At 56.4% G+C, this 22,260-nt stretch overlaps 2 protein-coding genes across 4 annotated transcripts; both read left to right on the forward strand.

The window, feature by feature from the left end:
* Nucleotides 1-765: 765 nt before the first annotated feature.
* Nucleotides 766-9,138, forward strand: LOC123025509 (SNF-related serine/threonine-protein kinase-like). Of its 2 annotated transcripts, XM_044434319.1 has the most exons (6): nucleotides 766-848; nucleotides 1,182-1,816; nucleotides 4,956-5,097; nucleotides 5,194-5,406; nucleotides 6,238-6,366; nucleotides 6,468-9,138. In XM_044434319.1, exons 2-6 carry the CDS (start codon nucleotides 1,228-1,230, stop codon nucleotides 7,567-7,569), a joined length of 2,175 nt encoding a protein of 724 aa, XP_044290254.1. In that variant the 5' UTR covers nucleotides 766-848; nucleotides 1,182-1,227; the 3' UTR covers nucleotides 7,570-9,138. The 2 variants fall into 2 exon arrangements, with proteins under 2 accessions (XP_044290254.1, XP_044290253.1); XM_044434318.1 differs by having other exon boundaries at nucleotides 766-1,816.
* Nucleotides 9,139-10,234: 1,096 nt separating this feature from the next.
* Nucleotides 10,235-22,209, forward strand: LCAT (lecithin-cholesterol acyltransferase). 2 transcript variants are annotated; one of them, XM_044433974.1, is made up of 6 exons: nucleotides 10,235-10,440; nucleotides 14,437-14,593; nucleotides 15,188-15,303; nucleotides 16,593-16,688; nucleotides 19,152-19,376; nucleotides 19,943-22,209. In XM_044433974.1, the coding sequence occupies exons 1-6, from the start codon at nucleotides 10,293-10,295 to the stop codon at nucleotides 20,533-20,535; spliced, it is 1,335 nt and encodes a 444-aa protein (XP_044289909.1). In that variant the 5' UTR covers nucleotides 10,235-10,292; the 3' UTR covers nucleotides 20,536-22,209. The 2 variants fall into 2 exon arrangements, with proteins under 2 accessions (XP_044289909.1, XP_044289910.1); XM_044433975.1 differs by lacking the exon at nucleotides 16,593-16,688 and having other exon boundaries at nucleotides 10,240-10,440.
* The last annotated feature ends 51 nt before the right edge of the window (nucleotides 22,210-22,260 follow it).

Below are 22,260 nucleotides of genomic sequence, written 5' to 3' on the forward strand. Positions count from 1 at the left end.
CCTTGACGTCAGCCGCCCGCGGAGCGCCCTGCGCAGAGCACGCCCAGCCGCGGCCCGGAGCTTGGTGAGCCCCCTCTTCGCGCTGGCGTCTCCGCGCCGCGCAGCCCGGCAGGTGCCCGCGGGGAGGGGGCCTCTGGCTGCCCCCCTGCCGGCCGAGGAGCCGGAGCCACCACTCGCCCCGGCGGCAGGCCAGCGAGCGCCCGTCCCGCTGCTGGACCGAAGCTGCTGCTGGGCTGACGCCGGGGGCGCCGCCCGCGGGCGGCGGAGCCCTCGCGGAAGGGACTTGCGGCAGCCTTGCTCCCCGGGGCCGCCCGCGGCCTGGCCGCATGCGCACGGCGGGAGAGCCAGCGGTGACGGGCGACCGCTCGGCCACGGAGCCCGCGGGAGGCCGGGGCCCCTTTCGCGCTGCTGCCCTCGGGCCGGGCCGGGCCGGGCCGCGCGTCGCGAAGGCGGCTTCCGGCGCTGCCTTCGCATGGTGATCGCGGCGCCGCAGCCGGGCCGGGCCGGGGGCCGGCGGCGCTGGGGAGAGGCTTTCCGCAGGGCGCTCGCGGCATCGGCCCCGGGGCTGCCGCACTGGCGCCGCTCCCCGCCCAACTCCGGGCTCCTCCCGGGAGCGTGGGGCCTGCGCGCATCCGCGGGTGCGTCTCCCGCACCCGTCGGGATCGCAAGGCGCTCTGCATTGCAAGGCTGCGTGGATGCGGCTTGACCGGCGGTGCCCCTTGACCTGGCTGAGGAGAGGCATTTTGCACCGCTCTCTGCGGAGGAGAGCTGTGAATTGTGGCCCCTCCGATGTGGCCTTGGTCCTGTGCTGGGGCAGCCCCAGTGCTTGCCTCAAAGGCCGGGAGCGGGTAGGTGCTGATGGGGCGCCTCAGCCGCTCGAGCGGGCAGAGCTGGGCAGCGGCCGGATCTCCAAGGCCCAGGGGCCTGCTGGGCTGCCCCCGGAAGCTAAAGCAATGTTTCAAGCAAGGGCGCGTGCGGCTGTTTTGCACCTGGCCACCTGGCGTGTCGAGGAAGGGAGCCTTGGCTGAAAGGAGTCACGCGCTTGGCCCGCTTCCCGAAGTCGGCCTTAGGGCACCCCCTGAGGGCTGGCAATGGCCCTAGCTGGGTCTCCTGAGGGAGGATTGGTGTGGGGGAGAGGCAGCTTCTCCCCTCACCCCGTCATGGTGTCTCTTCCTTCGCAGCCCCCTCTCCACGCCGAGGCCTCCGTGAGGCAGCAGCCCCGTGGAGATGGACGGGGCCCGGGCTTTCCCTGAAGGGAAGATCGCCGGCCTCTATGACCTGGAGCGCACGCTGGGCAAGGGGCATTTTGCGGTGGTGAGACTGGCACGGCATGTCTTCACGGGGGAGCGGGTGGCCGTCAAAGTCATCGACAAGAGCAAGCTGGACAGTGGAGCCGCGGCCCAGCTCCTGCAGGAGGTGCGCTGCATGAAGCTGGTGCAGCACCCCAACGTGGTGCGTCTCTACGAGGTCATCGACACGCACGCCAAGCTGTACCTCATCCTGGAGCTGGGGGACGGTGGGGACATGTTTGATCACATCATGCAGCACGAGGGCGGCCTTGCTGAGGAGCAGGCCAAGCACTACTTCGCCCAGATTGTCCACGCTATCTCCTACTGCCACCGCCTCCACGTGGTCCACCGTGACCTCAAGCTGGAGAACGTGGTCTTCTTCCAAGAGCAGGGGGTCGTGAAGCTCACGGACTTCGGGTTCAGTAACTGCTTCCAGCCAGGCACGATGCTCACGACCAGCTGCGGCTCCCTGGCCTATTCTGCCCCGGAGATCCTTTTGGGCGACGAATATGATGCTCCAGCTGTTGGTAAGAGCTGGGAAGGGAGGGCCTCTCAGATCCCCCCCAACACAGCAGTGTTGTCCTGCTGGAATGACAAGGGAGGTGTTAGAGGTGGACACCTCCAGGTACTATCCCTCACCTTACTGAGGTGGGTCTTGTCTAACCTGGGTGATTTTGCCAAACAGTCACTAAGTGCTTTCACCACAACCAGCTGTGTTAGTTGGGATGGTTGAATCAAGACAATGTAAATAATTCTCTGGCATGCAAGCAGGTTTTTTTTAAATTGCAGCAATAAAACAGCTTACAGAAATTGTGACTTTCTTGCACCTTCAGGTTTTTCTGATAGTGCACAAAAGATGGATGGTGTTTGGAAACTGGGCTAAACTGACCCTGCGGAAGGATCAAACTGTGCTGCTCTTTAGGGAAAGGCCCACTTTCACAGGGCATTTCTCATTCTTGCAAATCCACATAATTAAACAAAAAAAAAATCCATTGAAAATGGGAGGAAATTAATTTCTGGCTTGGAAATTAGAGGCTGGAGGAATCTAGGTCTCCAAGTGGAGAGAGAGGTAAGTTCCTGATGAAGGCAAGGCTGAGTCTCACATTGGGTGTTTTGACAGACAACAGGTGTTGAGCCAAACGCCAAGCCCAGGAAGCCCCTTACCTCTCTGCTCTGGATTCCTTGCCTTTTCTTGGCCACCCTGCAAGCCTGAAGTCAGCCAACCTCCACTGCTGCCACAGTCTGCATGCCCTGCTCTGGGTACAGGATTCTGGGCTCTCTTCCTGACTCTTGACTTGATACTGGTGGGTGCTTGGAGAATGCAGTGGAGGCTGCAAGGAGGGAGTGCCGAGGAGGGCCTGCTTGGCAACTGCAGAAGAGGTGGCTGGGAAGGGCTGTCCAGCAGTGTGCTTCCGCTAGAGCTTGCGCAGACTTGAGGGAGAGTGGCCCGGGAGAGTCCAGGCGTGAGAGGCATTGCCAGTGAGCAGCAGTGTTTTGAGCAGTGACTGGAAGCCTGCAGCAGCAGAGGGTGCCCTGTGTCTTTCTCTCCATGGCCTTGGGAGAGGCCAAGAATGTGCCCAGCAGCCCTCACAGCTCTTCTCCGTGTCCTCCATTCACCACAGAATGTGGGTTTGTGTTGTGCCGTTTTGCTTCTCCGGCAGACGCTTCTGAGGGCAACACAGGAAGCCTTGGTGTTTATTCTCTGTTTGAGCTGGTTTCCTATGTAAAAGCTGTTCCAGGATGGGGAGTGGCCTGGCTGAGCACGTGTGCGCGGGTGAGCCCCTCGTGCACTTACCACCTGCTTCTGTTCTGCCATTCTTGTGTGTGATTCGTGCACAACTGTGTGCATTCTGCCAGGCTGCCAGTGGGAAAGGTGACACTTAGCATCATTTGGAAACAGTGAAAGTGCCGTGTGATACCCACTCGGTTCTTACCACAGGCCCTGTAAGGCACTCTTATTGGGGCCTGGCTGTGTGCGAGCGCATGCAGCAGCATGTTGGGGGAACCCTAGAGCTGAGGAGAGCCTGGAACTGGGAAACTTCCTGGCTCCCAGTCACCCTCCTTGCCCACACAGTACGGTGGCCATCTCGGATGGTAGATCAGCCGTGGGGCTTTGCGAGGGTTGTCCTCTGGAGTTGTGGCCAAGGGCATTGTGCTGGGGCTCGAGCAATCTGGGGGCTAGTCCCCACTCGGCCGTGGGCCAACTGGGCACTCTGGGCCAGTAACAGACTCTCAGTCCAGCCCACCTTAAAGGGTTGTTGTGGTGGGGATAATACTGAGAGCAGGAGAAAATGCGAGTCGCTCTGAGTTCTTTACAAAAGAAAAGGGCAGGATGTAAATCTAATAAAGAGTTCACAATGCTGAGCTCGGTGCCTGAGCACAACCCCCAACTGCCCTCATCCAGGGGTCCTCAAACTTTTTCACCAGGGGGCCAGTTGAAAGGTGCTGGGCACAGGCCAGAATGGTGGCACCAGCGGGGCGCTTGGGCCGGTGCGGGAGTGGGGCATGCGTGTGTGTGCTGAGGCGGGAGGGGGGTTTGCAGGAAGCGCGCCCACTGAGGCGGCGAGACGTGAGTGGGCGCGTGCGGCGAGGGGAGGGGAGGCAAGGGGGGTGCGCACGTGCCGTGATGCAGCGGTGTGCATACGATGCAGTGGCTTGCTTGCATGGAGATTGTTTTCTCTGAGCGAGTCCAAAATGGTCTCTCGAGCAAGCAGGGGGCAAGGCGGGCAGTGGCATGTATGCATGGCGCATGCACCTGGCTCATTGAAAACCTCTGAGATGGGCCAGATAAATGGCCATGGTGGGCCGGATCCAGCCCCGGGCCGTAGCTTGAGGACTCATGCCCTAGTCAGAGGGTGTGTATTTTAAAGGGCGACTGCACACAGCGAGCAGGTCATCAGGGGCTAGCGAGCCCGTGGGTCGTGTGTGCTCCTGGCCTCCCGGCAGCACCTGCACCGGATGCCACTGCGTGGACCGGTGGCATGTGACCCCGATCCCCGCGATGCCGGGGCGCCCTACGAGCCCGCTGGCCAGGGTGCTGGTAGTCGGGCGGCCCGCTGCGCCCTTTGGTTCTGCAGGGGCTGGGGACGCGGGGCAGCCCATGATCACTGCGAGGCCTGCTGGCTCTGGGATGCGGGGGAGCGAGCGCCCATCCCTCGTGCGCGCCCAGCCGGAGCAGCGGCGCAACACGGCCAGCCACGCCGGTGCTCGTCGTGCTTCCGCGGCTCTTCGCGGCGCCCTTGAGGCCGAGCCACCACTCCCCCCGCGCCGCCAGTGCATTGTGAGGCCGACTGTCCTTCTGGGGCCTTCCTAATGAGCGTATTAGCGGTGCCGAGTCTGCCTTAATTAACTTGCAAATGAACCGCAAGGCTTGCAGGGGCGGAGTTGCCGCGCCGAAGGCTTCGCTGGAGCCCCGCGCCGTTGCGTGTCCGGGAAGTGGCGCTTCTCCGTGCCGGCGCCCACTGGGGAGGGCAGGCGGCCCCGCGGAAGGGGCCTCCTCACGAGCAAGCCGCCCCCGCGGCCTCAGCGCAGATGCAGCCCCGGCCGGCTGCGCTGCGCTGCCCGCGGGCTGGGTCTCCTCGGCCTCCCCACACCGGCCGGGGCAGGCCCTGCATTCCCCCGCCCCGCGGCCCTGCCGATCCGCCTCCTTTCTCTTTCTCCTTGCAGATGTCTGGAGCTTAGGCGTCATCCTCTACATGCTGGTGTGCGGGCGGCCCCCGTTCCAGGAGGCCAACGACAGCGAGACCCTGACCATGATCCTGGACTGCCGCTACATCATCCCACCTCGGGTGTCCGCCCAGTGTGCAGAGTAGGAGCCCCCCTTTCCCTGCCAGCCTGCACTGTGCCCCGGCCCCCCGGGAGGCCTCGGTCAAGGCTAGTGCTGACCGCCCTCTTCCCTCGGCAGCCTGATCGCCCGGATGCTGCAGCGGGACCCCCGGCATCGGGCCTCCCTGGAGCAGATCGAGGGGCACCCATGGTTGCTGGGGGTGGACCCCTCCCCGGCGAGCCGCAGCCTCCTGCCCCTGACGTCCCACCGGCGCGTCTCAGAGGAGGAGCACGGCCTCATCATCCATGCCATGGTGTGCGGCAACATCGCCGACCGGGAGACCATCCAGGAGTGAGTGTCTGGCCTGGCTACCTGGCCCGTGCGGGGAGCATGGGTGGCGTTGGCGGGACCCTGGCTGTCCAACAGGTGCTCCAGTTGGGAGTCCCCTGGAAGCTCAGCCCCAGGAAGAGGCCCGTCGGCCTGGTGAGGCGCGTAGCTCAGTCCTGTACTAAGCTACACCCAAGTGTCCTGCCGCCTGGGTGAGCCGCAGGGGCCCAGCCAGACCCCCCCATGTGCAGCCCAGACTCAGGCAGCACCACATGCAAAAAGTGCAGAACTGGTTGGGCACCACTGGGATGTTAGTGTTAAGTCTCTTGCATGGACAGACACACACGAATCCAGGACAGAGGCCTCGCCCCTCTTGCAGAAGCAAAGATGGAAGCTAGAGTTTCGTGGCAGAGAATGTACACAGAGGGCAGCCCTCAAGGAAAGCCCAGAAAGTGCAGAACTAGACCTGCCTCACGTGGCACACGCTTGGGCTGCGGCACTTGCCATACCCTTGAGGCGACTGGCCAGACTCGGAGGTGGCTGAGGCCAATCTGCGGTCTCCAAGCTGCTGTGCCTGCTAACCTGGAAGCGAGCTTGTGCCCCTCCAGAGGGCTGCTCCTGGGCCCACTGAGTGTGCCCCACACCAAAGTCCTGCTGGCCTAGCAGAGCCAGCCTCGAGATGCCACCTGTGCAAACCAGGAGTGGGCTGGATGGCCTCAGCTGCCCCCAGGGCGGGACTTGGTGGGGTCGGGCAGGCAAGGCTTACTTCCCGGCACAGCCCTCCTTGGGCACGGCCAGAAGCTCTCCCTGGGAGGTTCACGGGTCTCTTCTGACTCTTGCTGTGTGTTCTGGTAGAGCCCTGGAGGCAAACCGCTACAATCACATCACCGCCACCTACTTCCTGCTGGCTGAGCGGATCCTCCGGGAGAAGCAGGGCTCTAGTGCCAGTCTGGACCGCGGCTTGGAGCGGCATACGCAAAACAGGCAAGGTTCCCCTTCCGCTCCGCTTTCAGCACTCTCACAGGGCTGCTCTGCTGGGGCTGCGTGTGGGGGCTGACCGGCTGCCTCTCCTCTCTTTTCCGCAGAAGCCCACTTGGTTCTGTACGTGATGCCAGACATCCTCCGGCCCTGGTGAGCAGAAGCTCTCAGCCACCACCCGCCCCCAAGGGCACGCTGGAGGCCTTCGCGGAGTGTCCAGGGCAGCCCGTCCTCTCGTTCTCTGCTCTGGATGGGGACGAGGGGCCCTGTGCTTTCCACGGGCAACCCATCCAAGCACTGATCTGCCCCTCCCTCATCGAGACCCCCATTGCCAAGAGCACCCCGGCCTTGCAGCAGATTTCGGAGGAGGACGAGGAGGAGGAGGAGGACGAGGAAGAGGGGAAGCCCAGCCTCTTCTGCAGGAGGACCTCCTCCCTGAACCAAGAGCAGATGAGCGACTTCCAGACTGCCAGGGCTTCCTTGCTGTTCTGCCGAAGCCTTGCGGCCCACACCAAAATGGGGAAGAGCCTGGCCGTGGGGGGGTTTCCCAAGATGCGCCCCCCAGAGCTTGAACCAGGGCTCGGCCTTGACCAGGGCGCTCCACAGACACTTCTGCGGGATGAGCAAGGCCGTTGCCCAGCAGGGCACCTGCCTGAGGCTGCTGGCCTGTGCAGAGAGCGGGCCGTCCCCGGACGCACCACAGAAGGTGTGCGCGGAGGCTCCAAGGAGGGGGGGCGGGGCGGAGGGGCAGTAGCTGTTGGCAAGAGCGAGCAGCGCGTCGTCCAGGGGAAGGGCAGCCCTGGCACGGCCCTCGTGGTGGGGCGCCCCGCTAAGGAGGAGCTCCTTGGGAAGGTGGCTGGGCTCACTGGGCTGCCTCCGGGTAGCGAGGCCCCCGAGCAGGGCAGCTGCCCCCAGAGAGCAACTGGGGCCTGTGTGGCATCGCACCCCAAGGACCAGTCCCGGAAGCTGGAGGTGGGGCCAGCCCAGTTGCTGCAGCAGCCTCAGGAAGGCCATGTTCTTGGCAGTGGCAGCGAGGGCCTTGCCGACAACATCATCAGGCTGGACCCTGGCAAAGGCAAGGGTGCCAACCTGAAGGACCGGATCCTGCAGTTCCCGCTCTGTGAGAAGGCCCTGGCCTTCCGGATGAGGCCTGCCTCCAAGGGCAGCCTTCTCTCCCTGGGCCAGTTCAACTGCTGCCACGTCATCTAGCCATCTTGCATCGGGTCTGCAAAGGGGAGCCAGTGGGAGGACCGCCCCGAGGGGAGTGTGAGGCGCCGGCCGGAGGTGCCAGCAGGCTCCGTTCCCATGATCCCCTGCTTGCAGAGAGGCTGCCCCACCCGGTCTGAGTGGCAGGCTTCCACTTGCACACGGAGGCGTTCTGGCTCATGTTCTCTTCATCTGCTCGACTGAGGGAGCCCAGGAACTGTCTGCCCAGATCAGCGGGTGCTCTCCAAATACTGCAGCCTTCCCCACTTTTACTGCTCGCATGCAGGGCCTCCGTCGCTTCGAGGACCGGGCACTCGGGACCTTTGCAGCCAGGCCTGGTGGAGCAGTTGGGGTGCCATGGCTTCTGAAGGGGAGAGGGGACACCTTTGCTGCCCAGGGTCCAGTCAGACAGTGTCCTGGGGGTTTCCTCTGCTCCAAGGCCCTGGAGTCTCCCTTCTTGGTGCAGCTCAGCAGAGCCTCCAGATCCTGATAGCAAACTCTCGACTCCTGCTTGTCCCCATCCTCTCCTTGCAGGCCGGACAGGACCTGCCTGCCCACTAGAGAGCTGAGGCAGGGTGGGGGGTGCAGGCTGGCACCTTTTCAGCTCTCCAGCTGGAAGCCAGTTTCTTCCATCACCTCTTTCTCGCCTTCTGCAGCCTGGCACCCCTCTGGAATTGGGGTGGGAAGGAGAATTCGTGGCAACAGGCCAGAGAGGGCCCAGCTCCCCTGAGTGTTAAGGTTGCCCCCCCAACACACCAGTGCGAGGTGTGGGTGGGCGACGTGTCGGGCCACCGCTGCTGCCATGTCTCCTCCAGCCAAAGCACGAGTCTGGGCCAGTGCTGGGCGCAACCCCTTGGGGCAGACGAGGCCACCTTACTCCTGGGCGCGGTTGCCTGGCCCTGGTGCTGGTAAGCAGGGAGCCCTTCATAACCCCTAAGCTGGGGTGGGCTGGCTAGTGCCCCTCTCAGTTGTCACCATTGTGAAGAGCACACGTGGTTTCCTTCCAAAGCATCGCGGCCTCCTGATGAAGAGGTTTTTATAGAAAATATTTTATAAGAATAGTCTATTTTAATGTAATCAGAGATGTCTCTGTCTCCTTCCCTGTGGGGGTCCAGAGGCTTCCCTGGACAGCAAATGCACTTTTTAGGAGTGAACTAGCCATGTGATGTCCACCCACCCTTAGCCAGCAGTGTTCCCCTCCTGCAGCTGCCCAGCAGCCCCTGTGCCTGTAAGGTGTGTGAGGACATCTCCTTTTTGGTGCAGGCAAGGGGGGGAGCCAAGGGAGGATCCCTGGTGGCATGTGATGAAGACTTCTGCCCAAGTGGGCTTTCCCGCCCCTGCTTGATGCCACAACGCTGGAGTGTAAATCCATGTTTATCATCACCCAGATTGTCTCCCCCTCTCTAAAACTCTTCCAGGAAAATAAGCTTTCTGTGTATTTAACTTTTCTTGCTGGCAAGAAACGAACTGGGAATTGGATTGCTGAGCTCACTGGGTTCTGTACAAAGTGCACTGACTAGATTGAAGGCGAAGCAAGTTTAGTCCAATAAAATGGTGGTTCTGGATTTCGAAGCAGAGCGTGGTTCCTTGCTCAAGGGAGGGCCTGATGGGTGATCTCGCATCATTTCCTTCTGACCCAGAGGTCTCAGAGCCATGCTGTCTTCCACCATGAGTGGCCCTTTCCACTGGTGGGTGTTGCAGAAAAGCTGCATGAGGCCTTTTGTGATACCCAAACAACCAGCTTGTTACTTTCAGCCAGAGCTTTCAGACTGGAACTTAGGTGCATGGATTGGCCTCAGTTTCCAGGTTCCAATATGGATGGCAGGTGAGACAAAGAACCCCAAACCCTTGCCAGCGGTGGCACTAAGGGCCATGAAGTCTCCCTCATTCTGCCTTCCCTCCTGACCTCTAATGAAGTTTGGCTCACGGAAGCGTCTATTGACTTTAATCTGTCAAGGTTAAGATGCCAGATGGAGTATTTTTTTAGCTCAAGAGTACATGACATAAATTGGGATTCTGGGTTGGATGGGGAAGAAATGGGATAATGACAGTTTCAAACTTTCAGAGCAACGGGGCAACTTCAGAGTGTCCCACTCAGCAACGCAGTGCCACTGGACTGCAAAGAAGTGCAGCCCAAGATCAGGAAACCTGTAAGGTGCCTGTCAAGCTTGTGGGGATCGGGGGGGGGGGGGGGGGGGGGGGGGAGGGTCCTGCAGGAAGGAGAAGCGGCACCCAAGGGGACACAGGGTGTGCCCTCTGTACTGAAGCTCTGGCGCTGTTTGTGGGCTGCATGTGGACCAAAGAGGTGTCCGGCTCTGGAAGGGGGTTGGCCCATAAGCACACAGGAAAGAAGTTGCACTTTTGCGAGGGCGTGACACACGCACTCCTCTCTGGCCACATCTGGCCTCAATTACGTGGGGGAGACATCCAGTGGCTGACGGAGCAGCCTCCCCAGCTGAGCACAATTTTTCCGCATTCTGGCATCCGGCTAGTCAATGCTGCAGAGTCGGTTTGTTCTCTGGGGCCAGGCCTTGCACCTCCTGCTCCGGGGAGGGCTGGGGCCAAGGCAGCGCATCTGGGCGGTGGCATGCCCGACCTCTGCTGGTGAGTGCCCACCTCCTCCCCTGCTCCTCCCCTTGCCTGGGTGCTCCCTCACTGCTGCGGAGAGGCTGCTGGCCAGACCGGTCTGGCCAACTGGCCAGAGAGGGACCATCAGCAGATCCACGATGGGGAGCTGGGACAGCTGCGCCGTGGCCACCCTCCTTCTGTCCTTCCTGCAGCCTGGAAGTGCCTTCTGGCTTCTCAATGTCCTCTTTCCACCCAGTGCCACCCCAGAAGTCACTCTCTCCAACAACACTCCCCCTGTGGTGCTTGGTAAGTTGAGCAAAAGTGGGCATGGGGTGCGTAGCAAATTGGCAGAGGGAGGTGTGGGGCTCCCCACGGCAGGCTTCTTGGCTGGGGGAATTCTCTGGTGAACGGTGGGGCTGAAAGGGGGATCGAATCCGAGCCCTGACCACCTCCAGGGGAAGTGCTCTCCCTGTGGAAGGCCCCCCCCCTTCCTGATTTGTGGGTGTCCCCCCTCCCACTGTGCCACAGCCAACTCGATTCAGCACGGTCTCCCACAGTCCTGAACCAATTCACCCATCATGGCAATAGTTCCTGGGTCCTTCTAGGATATGCAAAACCAGATACCTAACTCGTTATTGTTAAAGCTTCCAGGGCGAACCCAGCAACAAGCTGAGCAAGTGATAGGTTGGCTTTGAGCTGTTTAATCACAGAACAAGCCCTGGCTACTGGGCCTGCGCTTCAGGAAAGAAGCCAGGATGGCTGCTATGCGTGGCGTTTGCAGGGGACTAGTGGGCTCCCATGGAAAGGAGTGGGACAGGCTGGTCTACTTTCATCCCTGTAGTTCATCCCATGTAAATCCAAATTCGATCGTGGGCTGGCTTGGCAGGTGTCACACTGAATCAGGTGCGGTCTAGGCGGGGTTGCTTGGCTGGGGCTGCACTGTTCCTGAGACACTGGCCGAACCAGACCCCCCATCCTGGGCTTGCTGTCCCTCCCAAGGGCAAGGGCAGCTCCCCTCCAGGTCTGCAGAACTACAGTTTTCTGGACAAAGGCCTGCTAGCTGGCCTCGGAGAAGCTGCCAGGTAATCGGGATGAGTGGACAAGCACTTGGCCGGGGGGAGGGGTGTTGTGGCCCTCCTGTCCTGCCTGTGGGACATGGTTTGGCCACTGATGCTCCCCTAGAGGGGTCTGGCTCAGACACAGCCTGGCTTCTGTTGCCCAGGAAGGAGAACATGATGTGATTAGCGGGGGCTCCTGTGAGCCCCTCCCCCAGAGCCCCTAGAAGGGTCGATGGAGGTGGCAGTCGAGCAAACTCTGGAGCCCCCCTTGTCCCTCGCCTGCTCTAAAGACTGGCTGTGCGGTCAACCACAACTTAGTGCAAGCTGGTGTGATGGCAGCTAGATACATAAATAGGTCAGAGGAGGACGCCAGGGTGCTTACAACTGAAAGGATGTGGCCCAACCCTCAGGGACAAGGGCCTACATGAAGGAAAACAGGAACCATCTCCTCCCTGAGTAAACGCTGCGCTGGCTGCTGCCCTCCTTGCCCCCCTAGGACCTGGGGAAGCTCTTTCCCCACTCTGGCCCCTGCTGGCATAGATGCTCTGGAGGCAGCCGCTGGCTTCACATACACCACACTCAGCTGCATTCCTGAACTGCCCAGCAGCCCAGGAGTAATCCTGGGAAACCCAGGACGGTGCTTTAGAGCAGGGCGGGCGAGGTGCACAGCCCCTGGGCCAGGTGTGGGGCTGTGCCCTGCACATCCCGAGCTCTAATGTGCAGAAGGCCTCCCCGGTCGGTCTCGTGCCCCAACCAGGCCTCCACGTTCGCTGTGCTTCACGAGACCTTGCTCCACCTCCTCCTCCCAGTGCTGCAGGGCCTGATGGACCCTCTTGTGGTGAACTGTTTGGGAGGATTAAAGACTTCCCCAACACGCCCCTCTTCTTTCCCTGTCACGGCACAGCAGCCACTCCGGAAGCCTGCTTGCCTGCAGGGCTCCTGGGGAAGAAAGTGGCCAAATCCCCTGTGCAGGACACCAGATGGGGCTGCTCCCTGCCTGGCATCCAGCAGCAAAATCCATTCCCGTCTGCGGATTCATCTGTTCCTTGTAGGCCAGGCTTGGTGCTACACAGCACTGTTCAGAGAGCGCCCACTGCAGAATAGTATATAAAAATGTTAATAAATAATAGACAAGCAACCAGGAAAGCCTCAGGTGGCCGTCCACCGTTTTGCTGCTGTCTCCTTTTTCACTCCTGCAGCATTAGGAGAGGAGAGCTGCATGCCCCTCACACGTCCCTCCTGCTGGGAAAGGCACAGGGCCCCATCCCAGGCGGAGCCGGGCAGGACTTGCTTGGCCATCCTTCCCCTCCTCCGGGCTCATTTTGGGCAGCCCCTGGGCAGCCGCTCCTCTTGAGCTGCTCTGGGATCACAGGCTTGCATGGCAGCCGGAATGGCACCAGCTGGACTTTGGCTTGTTTGCCTGTCCCTTGCAGGGGTCATGTTTGCTTGCCTAAGAGCAAACAACCCAGGCTGGCACAGAGCTCCTGCACTGGCAGGAGAGGGCCGGGACAGAAGGGGTCTTGGAGGTCCCCTCCCTCTGCCAGCCCTGTGGAACAATCGCGGGCGAGGAGGCCTCTTCTGTCTGGCACTGGCCAGAAGGCAACGGGCCCACCTCCTTAGGAGAGCAGCCCAAAGTGCAGCCCTGCAGCAGCTGGGAGATGGGAGCGTGGACATTCCCAGAGATGGGAACGCTCTTGTTGGGTGGGGGAAGAGCCCGGGTTGTGTTGAAAGGATGATACAATCTTTCAGTAAGAGAAAGACGCTTTCTCTGCAACAGTTAATGTTCTTCCATTTATTTGTTTGCTCACAAAATTTATAAACTCCTCACTGTAAAAGAACAAACAGACATAACTGGAGAACAGGAAAGGAAAAGCATTGAACCACTAAGAATGAAAGTGTTTAAAACCAATTTTGTTGACAGCTGGCTGAAAGAAGGCACCTTTTGCACACACCAAACACAAAGCCGCTTTCTGTTCCCAGGGAATTTCTATGGGGTTTGTGAGAAATTGCAAAAATTGAACACTTTTGGATGATGAAATAATGTAGACTGATGAATCAAACTTGAAAATTGAGTGTTTATATAATGCTTCCCAGCTTTTACCCCATCAAAATTATTTCTGAACTATGCAACTGGAAGTTTTTTACAGAAAGATCAAGGTGTTGGATCAGGACCTGCCCTCCAGGACCAGAATGCCTTCATTCAGACTGGTCCCCCGACCTCATTTTTGGGACTCCCACTGCCCATCCCACAGCACTGTCTCCTGGCTCTGGGTCACATGTTCAGGTGTCTGGAGGGGCCGCTGTCCAGGGGAGGTGGTGACATCTGGGTCCATCCAGCCTCATTGATTGCAGGGAACATCGATGGGGTGGGGAGTATTTTTTAATTCTCTCTGTCAAATTCCCAGCATGGTCATTTCTTCCATTCCTTCTTAAAATAATTGATCTAGTGCATCTTTTACTGCTAGACCGTTAGGGATTCCCCAAGCCATGCTCTGTTTCCCAACATCTCGCTCGCCCGTCTCTTAGCTTTGGGGCCCACCAGCATCCTTGGTCTCCGCCTACTCAGTTGCAAGGACTGCTGGCCTGAGCCACATGCTCCATCCATGCCAGGTTCCGGGGCAGCATAAGGGCTCCCTCTTCTGGCTAGAGACCAGAATAACAGCCCCGGTGGTTGTAGGACTGGGCCCACCATCAACTGCACCCACCTGGGAGCCTGGAGGGAAGAGCTACATAAGAGCCAGCTCTTCCCTCCAGATGCAGTTTCAGTAATGAAGGTCTTTGATAGTGTTGCAGCTCTCTGTGCCTTCTTGAGCCTTTTCTGGAAACTCTGCCTGTCACCTTGCTCCTGCCTCTGCTTTTGGACCCTGCCCTGCTTCCCGGTCTTTGCCTGCTCCACCTCTCACTCCAGTTCCAGGTACCCACTTCTCCTCAGTTTGTCTCTCTGGCTTTCGACTTCTGATTGGCTTTGGCTGCTCTTCACTATTCAGACTGACTTACCTTGCACTTCTGTTACTGGCCTCAACCTCTGGACTGCTTGCCTGTGATTTGGAATGGGCCCTCGTAGAGTACCGGCTGTCTGGGTCCTGATGTCCTGATCTGATGCCCAGCTGGCCACACCCTGGACCGTGGCAATCCAGTGCAGAGCAGGCAGCTCTTTCTTGCCACATTGTTTAGCACAGTGTGAGAGCGTAGGATGTTGGACAGATGGAAGGTGAGTGCTTGCTCTGTCTCTGGTCCTCCCCAGTGCCTGGCTGCCTCGGGAACCAGCTGGAAGCCAAGCTGGACAAGCCCGAGGTGGTGAACTGGATGTGCTACCGCAAGACTGAAGACTACTTCACTATCTGGCTGAATCTGCACATGTTCCTGCCCCTCGGGGTGGACTGCTGGATCGACAACACCAGGTACCCCCCCTACCATTCTGCAGCCACCCACAAGCAGTGCCTGGGGTGCAGCTCCCTCGCAGTCCTCTGGTGGCCCTCCCAGGCTCCTGGAGCCTGGAAGAGCCTTTTGAAAAGGTGCTTAAAGTCCTGACACCAAGGCCCCCTACGGATTTTGCATGGGAACATGTAAAGTCACATTTTAGTTTTGTCCCACCTTTCCATATGGGGCAATGCATGGTGGCTGACCGTGGAATACAGCTCATAAGAAAATCTAAGTTTAAATATAATAGACAAACAAAGCTGCAAACACAGCAAGAGGAATGGACAGCAAGAGCCTCCCATTTTGCAACAGATCCACTTGCACGCCCAAAAGGGAGAGCAGAAAGGGCACCAATGTAAGCTCCCTCAGCAGGAGCTCCACAGCCTGGACGCCAGCGCCAAGACGGCCCTGCCGCTTGTCCTTCCCAAGGCAGCACCACCAAAAGAGGGCCCTGTGTAGGAGAAGGTGCTCTTTCAGGTAGCTGCCTTCCTTATAGTGGCCATAGGAATTGAAATGGAAATCCGGAAACGATGCTTGTGTTTTGCACCTCCTCTGTGTCTGCCGTCTGCCTGCAGAGTTGTGTACAACAGGACCACCCGCAGAACCTCCAATGCCCCAGGAGTGCATATCCGAGTTCCCGGCTTTGGGAAAACCTACTCTGTGGAATACCTGGACAAGAGTAAATTGGCAGGTAAGAGGAAAGGGGATTGCTCCTCCCTGCAGCTTTTTTGGGCCTTTGGGGAGGGCCCGTTGGTGCTGCTCCACAATATTTGGAAGAAGGATTAAAACAATGGCCTTACATGGCACTTCTTACATTGGTTGATTGATTGATTGATTGATTGATTTATATCCTGCCTTTTTCCTACGAAGGGCTCAAGGCAGCTTACATCTCCTCCTCCATCTTATCCCTACAACAACAACCCTGTGAGGTAGGTTGGGCTGAGAGTCTGTGACTGGCCCAAAGTCACCCAGTTGGCTCCATGGCTGAGCGGGGACTCGAACCCAGATCGCCTGAGTCCCAGTCCCATGCTCTTCACCACTGCGCCACACTGGCTCTCAGAAACATGGCCCGTTTCTGTTGGAGATAAAAGAGGTCAGTTTTGTTGGCATGTGTTTCAGGGCCAGACTGACATGGACACTTCGGGGGAGAGGAAATGGGGCTTCCAGATCTTGGGATGGAAGAGGCTGAAGGGCTTATCTCAAGGCCACCTTCTCCAGGGCTTCAAGCAGACCTGAGAACAACCGGCATCTGCAAGTACCAGAAGCTGGCATGGGACAGGTGCCCCAGCACCAGACAAGCCTGGCACAGCCCTCGACCTGTGGCACCATGTCAGGAAAGAAGGGCTAGCCAAGTGGAGAGGCAGGGTGCAGTGACAAGCTTTGCCCACCTCCAGAGTGGGGTCCAGGGTCACTCCAAAGGAAGCAGTTTCTAGTTTGGGTTCAAGAAACCACTCTGTGAATGCTTAGAGGTATTTCCACTGCCAGTTATAGTTTCTAGGATAAACACTGGAGGATAAAGAGTTTTCACCAAAGGATAGCCTGTTCCTTTGAAAGAGAAGGGGGAAGCCAAGCCTCTGGGGTGCCACATTCGCCCACTGCAAGCGTTTTCTGTTCAGGGCAGCTGGCTGGCATAGAGAAAGATTTTCATTCTCTGTAAGCCAGCTTATAATTAAGGAGCACTAGCCCCAAAAAGGCTTTGAGTTGCTTTGAAGGTGCCTCTGTATAGCAGAAGAGTTGGAATCTCACGAGCAGGTGTGTGGGGGACCTTCTGTCTCTTCTCCAAACATGGCTTGCTTGCCTCGGACAGGGAGCCCCACAGCACATGATGGCTGCCCAGATGTGGCAGGGGCAGACTGGGAGAGTGGTCGCAACCTCCCGCTGCCTCCCGCACTGATCTCAGTTGCTTTGTGAGGCTTGGGGGAAATCCAGGAAGTGCGGAAGTACTACAATCCCCCCCCCTCTCTCTCTCTCTCTCTCTAGGTTACATGCACACCCTGGTGCAGCACCTGGTCAATAACGGTTACGTGCGAGACCAGACAGTGCGAGCTGCCCCTTATGATTGGCGGCTTGGGCCCCGTAAGTGCATGCGCAGGGCACCAGGCGGTGGCAGGGGAGAGGAGCTCAGCCCCCCACCTGGAAGTGCTCATCAAGGAGAGGGAGTGGTGGCAGGGGGCCCTGGAGGCATCTGGGGACTTGGTGGCCAAGAGACTGCATCCTTGGGGTGGGGGTATACGTGCAGCTTTAGAAAGAGCTGCAGTTTAAAGAGAAATTCAGTGCTCCTGCCACAGATACCCAAGCACAGTGCTCCTGGGAAGTATCTGACTGCTTGCCTCGTGGGCTTGCTCATGGGGTGTCCAGGCGCAGACACTTCCGAGGCACCTGCCAATTCTCTGCTCTCTCTGACTTTAAGCCAGACACAGGCAGCCTAGCTCAACAGTGAGGAGATGATTCTCCGACCGCTCTCCCAAATACTGGAGTGCCCTCTGCTGGTAGGACCCTCCACCACCCCTGACTACAGTCAGGCTGTCGTGGGAGAAGACACGCAAGCGACTTGGCCCAAGAGATTGAGGATAGTAAAGGGCAACCACTGCATTCTAGTCGGGCATGGAAAGGTGCTGGCGGTGTGGGGAGGCAGGCGCCCTTGGCAGGTGTAGAGCTGTGGGCTGCCAGCACTCAAGTGGCCATGACTTGGGCCAGCCTCTGAGCCAGCATTAAAGGCAGTCCCATGTGGAGCACATTATGGTCATCTGGCCTGGTAGCAGGTGGAGTCACAGGTGGAAGGTACTCCCTCTCAGCTTCTTGGGTTAGCGCCGAGGCCAGGAAAAAGGTTGCAACTTCAGAATGGGTGGAAATTGTCCAGGAACATGGCAGGCCTCCCTCCAGGAGTCGGTTGCCTGCCCCACAGCACCCCCATCTGGTCTGGATCGAGTATCCTGGCTCACTGTGGTCTGAGGGTCCCACAGCCCCCCAGGAAGGGAACGCTCCATGTCATCCCCCCGTGTCATCAGCCCAACCCTCTTGGCAATGCCTTCACTCAGAGGAAGCTGTGTAGCTATTGGAACAAGGCAAAACCTCAGTGTTTGGCAAAGGTTCAACAAACGTAAGCATAAACAAAGGTTTATGGCCTCTCAATTAATTAAGTAATTAATTTTATGCTCTTAACACAAATAAATACAGAAAGAAAGAAAAAGTACACATAAAATAAGGTAAAATAGAACAAATGGGAGTGCCAAAGGATTTTAAACAAATACAACCAATACATTCAAACCCACAAATTTATCTATCTTTCTGTCGTTCAGCACTCTATGGGAGTTCAAAAAGACGAAGTTGTTAATCTGTACACCAACAAGGTTTCCAATCACTTCAAGACCTCTACACTTTTTAAAGCACTCCCTTTCACATCCCATTAACTGTGCTGGATACAGTAGAATTTCCATTTATCATTAAATTCTTCAACCAGTCTTCTATTATTAGTTAATGCTGCCATCATGGCATATTCCACCAGCTGATTTTTCCATTCTGCAGTTGGAGGGGGCTCCACTAATTTCCATTTGGAAGCAATTGTGATTCTTGCTGCAGTTGTCATATATTTAAATACTTCTGACATATTCTTTGAAAAGGTTTCTGGCATTATATTCAAATCATATTCTTAGGACTCATAGGGAACTTAGTTTTAAAGGTTTTTTGTATTTCCACATGTATCAGTTTCCAAAATCTTTTTGTTACTTCACAAGTCATCCACATATGATAAAAAGTCCCACCCACCCTGTTAAATTTCCAGCATTTTCCATTATAATTCTTATCTATTTTTTCAATATCTTTTGGACTCATGTACTACCCATAAAACATCTTGCATCAATTTTCACTTAATGATTGGCTAGCATTAAACGTAATACGCGTATCTTCCATAGAGATTCCCATTAGGAAAGCGATGTTTCTTCTCTAGGATTTGCTTCCATGCATTCTTGTCTGGATGATTTTCAGTATTATGCTGTAATAACAGTTTATAGAATCTTCCCAATAGATGATCATTCTGTTGTATATTCTTCCCTTCATCTTTAAGTTGTTGTCAAGATTTGACTCGTCCTTTTCGATCAGTCATGTCTTGGTACATTACAAAGTCATCATTTTTCCTGAAGTATTTTCCATATGCTTTAACTGGAGACAATAAAGGGGAGATTGGCAGCTAACTTTTTTCCTCATGGAAAAAAATTATTAGGAAAAATTTAATTAGGAAAAAAATTCCTAATTTTTATTAGGCCTTCTCTTAATACATGGTTATTATTGGCTATCAGGGCCTTTTTATCTGACTCTTTAATCCATAGAAGATTGTGCATTCCAGCTTCAAGACCTGCTCTTTCTAACTTCATTTGCCTGTCATTAGCATTTATAATCCTCTCTGCAGTACAGACCAGGCCAGCTGCATAGGAAGGCCCCTCAACTTACTGATGTCTCTAAAGTGGCTGAGGTCCAGGATGTAGTTGGCACTTCTAGGGACATGGCTGACCAGGTTCTTCCCTGCCAATCCTGTTTCCACAGTTGATCAGGAGGAATATTTCCAGAACCTCCGAGACCTGATAGAGGAAATGCATGCAGCCTACCAGAAGCCCGTCTTCCTCATTGGCCACAGTCTGGGCAGCCTCAACATCCTGTACTTCCTTCTGCAGCAGTCCCAGGCCTGGAAAGACCAGTTCATCAAGGGCTTCATTTCCATGGGTGCTCCCTGGGGGGGAGCCGTGAAATCCATGAGGATCCTGGCCTCAGGTGAGCAACTTGCAAGGCTGCGCTCCCCAAGCTCCATGCCAGAGCCTCAGAGCTCTCCAGTGCTCTCACCCGCCATATACCCATGAACTCCAGGTTGCCACTGGCCGCCTCCACCTGTGAGGCAGGCCCAGCCAAGCCCTTTTCGAAAGAGGGGACTCCATGCTCTCCTCCCAGCAGAGCTCCCATGCCTGCTTTCCCCCTGTGGGTGGAAGATGCCAGCACAGGCATCCACGTCTACAGACCCATGGAAAGTCTGTGAGCAGAGCGGGGCAAGATGGCGGAGTGGGAAGCAAGGCTGAAGGGCAACAAAGACCGGGAAGGGCTGGGGATGAATGGATGGCATGGACGTGTGAAGTAGCACCATCTCAGTATTCCTTGTGAGGAAATGATCGATTATGTCTGTCCGTGCCTAGTTCAAAATTGAGATGAAGTTAAGAAAAGAAAATATGAAGAAGATATTAGCTCAGGAGATCTGCTTGGAAGATAAGAATGGTAGTGCGAGGTGGGTGTGGGTGGAAGCCCTTGCAAATGGCGCTGTTGGCATGACGTATTGGCTTGGGTCTCAGGGGACAACCAAGGCATCCCAATTGTGTCCAGCATTAAACTGCGTGAGGAAAAGCGCATGGCCACCACCAGTCCATGGATGTTCCCTACCACGATGGCATGGCCTGAAACACACATCTTCATCTCAACTCCCTCACACAACTATACCTACCAGGACTATGAACGCTACTTTGCTGATGTCAAATATGAGGACGGCTGGTACATGTGGAGCGATATAAAGGATCTGCTGAAAGGGCTGCCCCCGCCAGGAGTGGAGGTGCATTGCCTTTATGGCACTGGACTCCCCACTCCAGAGACCTATATTTATGATGACGGCTTCCCCTATGAGGACCCCTTGGACATTGTGTACGGGGATGGGGATGACACCGTCAACAGGCGTAGCATGGAGCTGTGTGCACAGTGGCAGAGCCAACAGAAGGAGAAGGTGCATGTGCTGGAGCTGCCTGGAATGGACCATCTCAACATGGTCTTTGACAACCGCACTCTCACCCACATCAATGAAATTCTGCTCAGGAGCCTTGAAAATGCAACTGCTGCCGAAGAAGAGGGGGGACTTGAGGGGCGCCTCCCTGTCACAGAAGGCAGGCAGAAGTGAAGGCCCTTCACAGAGGGAATGGAGTGGTGGGGGGGGGCATTGGCATCTTCCTCAACTGTGTTGGGCAAGTGAGAACCCTTATGTTCTGCCCACACCTTCAGTGTTGCATGTGTGTACAGCCACGTGCACCCAGAGGGGCTGCTCCTGCCCTCCCGCTCTTCTTGCAGAAGAAAAGCTCAGGCAGATACCCCAGCCATGAGATATTTTGCTGACACTGTGATGGAACCCTGGGAAAGGTCAGGCTTTGCTACCCTCCTTTCAGCAGTGCCCTTTAGTTGAGCAGGAGACCTGTCCCAGGGTTGCATTTCTTACCTGTAGACCCCTGGCAAGCAGCTGCTTTACTGGAACGGCAAAGTGTTCCTGCACCTACCGTGCCACTCTGGACTGTGCTCAGATGTCTGTGGAGCCCTTGGGTGCCAGTCTTGTGTTGCCCTGCTGCAGTTGTCACAGAATGAGTGCTGTTTGCATCGGGCATGGACAAGCTCTTAGGCTTGGAGGGTGGAGGGCGAGGGACGGAGTCTTCTCCCCAGCTGCAGTGTGATTGCCCCCCTTCCCCAGACATCTAGTCAAGGAATATCTTGGTCTAAGAAGCCAGCAGAAAGCGCTTCTCTCCCCTTCCACCCCCTGCAAAAAAAAGAGAGGATGCCTCTTGTGGTGTCTGCTCATTTCTGACTCAGCTTGTGTGTGCTTTATGGCCCAGGCCAGGCTCTTCTGTTGCTGTTCCCCGACATGTGTGCATCGGATACAATTCTCATGTATGTTTTGCATATGCTCAGAGGTACGCTTCTTTATTATGTATGAAGCATCATACAAGCACTGGAGGAACTGGGGATCCTTGTCTGAGTCAGCTCTGTTTCTTTGCCTGCTGAGGGCCATCTTTTCCCTGGCTGGAACCTGGTGGGATGGACCTCCCTGGGGGCAGATATAGCTCTTGGGCAGGGAGGCAGGAGCCAAGTGGATGTGGAACCCACTGGGTGGGCTGAGTTAGTGATCCATAAGAGGACTCCCATCCCTTTATTCCATGCCTGCTTCATTTGCATGGAGCTGTTGGTAAACAGGGCTATCAAAAGCCTTCTGGAACTCTAAGAAAGCAATGTCTCCCGCAAAAGCCCCATCTACATGTTCCTCGCCACTCTCAAAGAACTCCAGTAAGTTAGTGAGACAAGACTTTGCCTTGCAGAAGCCATGCTAATTTTTTTCCCCTGTGGGACTTGTCCCTCTACGTGCTTACTCAGTCTATCTCTAGTAATGCTTCCAAGATGTCAAGCTAACTGGCCTTTAAGTCCCTGGGTGCCCCTTGGATCCCTTTTTAAAACAGGTGTTACAGGTGCCATTCTCCAACTCTGCTACAAGGGGTAATTTTAGGAACTGGTCAAACATTTTGGTAAGAAAGCCAGCAATTTCATGTTTGAATCCTTTTGTAACTCTAGGATGGATACCATCCGGATGGGGAGCATTGCTCACTTTCAGTTTGTCAGTAAGGTTGAGAATTCCACCTTTTGTCATTACTACCTGTCTTAATTCGGCTCCTTTCTGGAATACATAAGCTCATCAGGGACAGGTATCTGCTGTTCATCCTTTGCTGTAAAGACTGATTCAGCATCTCTGGAGCCTCCTTGACTCCATCTAGGGTTTCTTCAATTCTATTATCATTCAATGGCCCAACTGTTTCCTTAGCAGCTTTCTTTCTTTCAATATATTTAAAGATTTTTTTTTATTATTGTT

Source organism: Varanus komodoensis, unplaced genomic scaffold, assembly GCF_004798865.1.
Source record: "Varanus komodoensis strain SLA01 unplaced genomic scaffold, ASM479886v1 scaffold27, whole genome shotgun sequence".
Classification (NCBI taxonomy): Eukaryota; Metazoa; Chordata; class Lepidosauria; order Squamata; family Varanidae; genus Varanus; species Varanus komodoensis.

Coding starts and splice junctions, on each gene's coding strand:
- LOC123025509 (XM_044434318.1), top strand. CDS start 1,228: ATGGACGGGGCCCGGGCTTTCCCTGAAGGGAAGATCGCCGGCCTCTAT. Junction 1,817..4,955: donor ATATGATGCTCCAGCTGTTG/GTAAGAGCTGGG, acceptor TTCTCCTTGCAG/ATGTCTGGAGCTTAGGCGTC. Junction 6,367..6,467: donor GAGCGGCATACGCAAAACAG/GCAAGGTTCCCC, acceptor TCTTTTCCGCAG/AAGCCCACTTGGTTCTGTAC.
- LCAT (XM_044433974.1), top strand. CDS start 10,293: ATGGGGAGCTGGGACAGCTGCGCCGTGGCCACCCTCCTTCTGTCCTTC. Junction 15,304..16,592: donor GGACAAGAGTAAATTGGCAG/GTAAGAGGAAAG, acceptor CTCTCTCTCTAG/GTTACATGCACACCCTGGTG. Junction 16,689..19,151: donor TGATTGGCGGCTTGGGCCCC/GTAAGTGCATGC, acceptor CTGTTTCCACAG/TTGATCAGGAGGAATATTTC.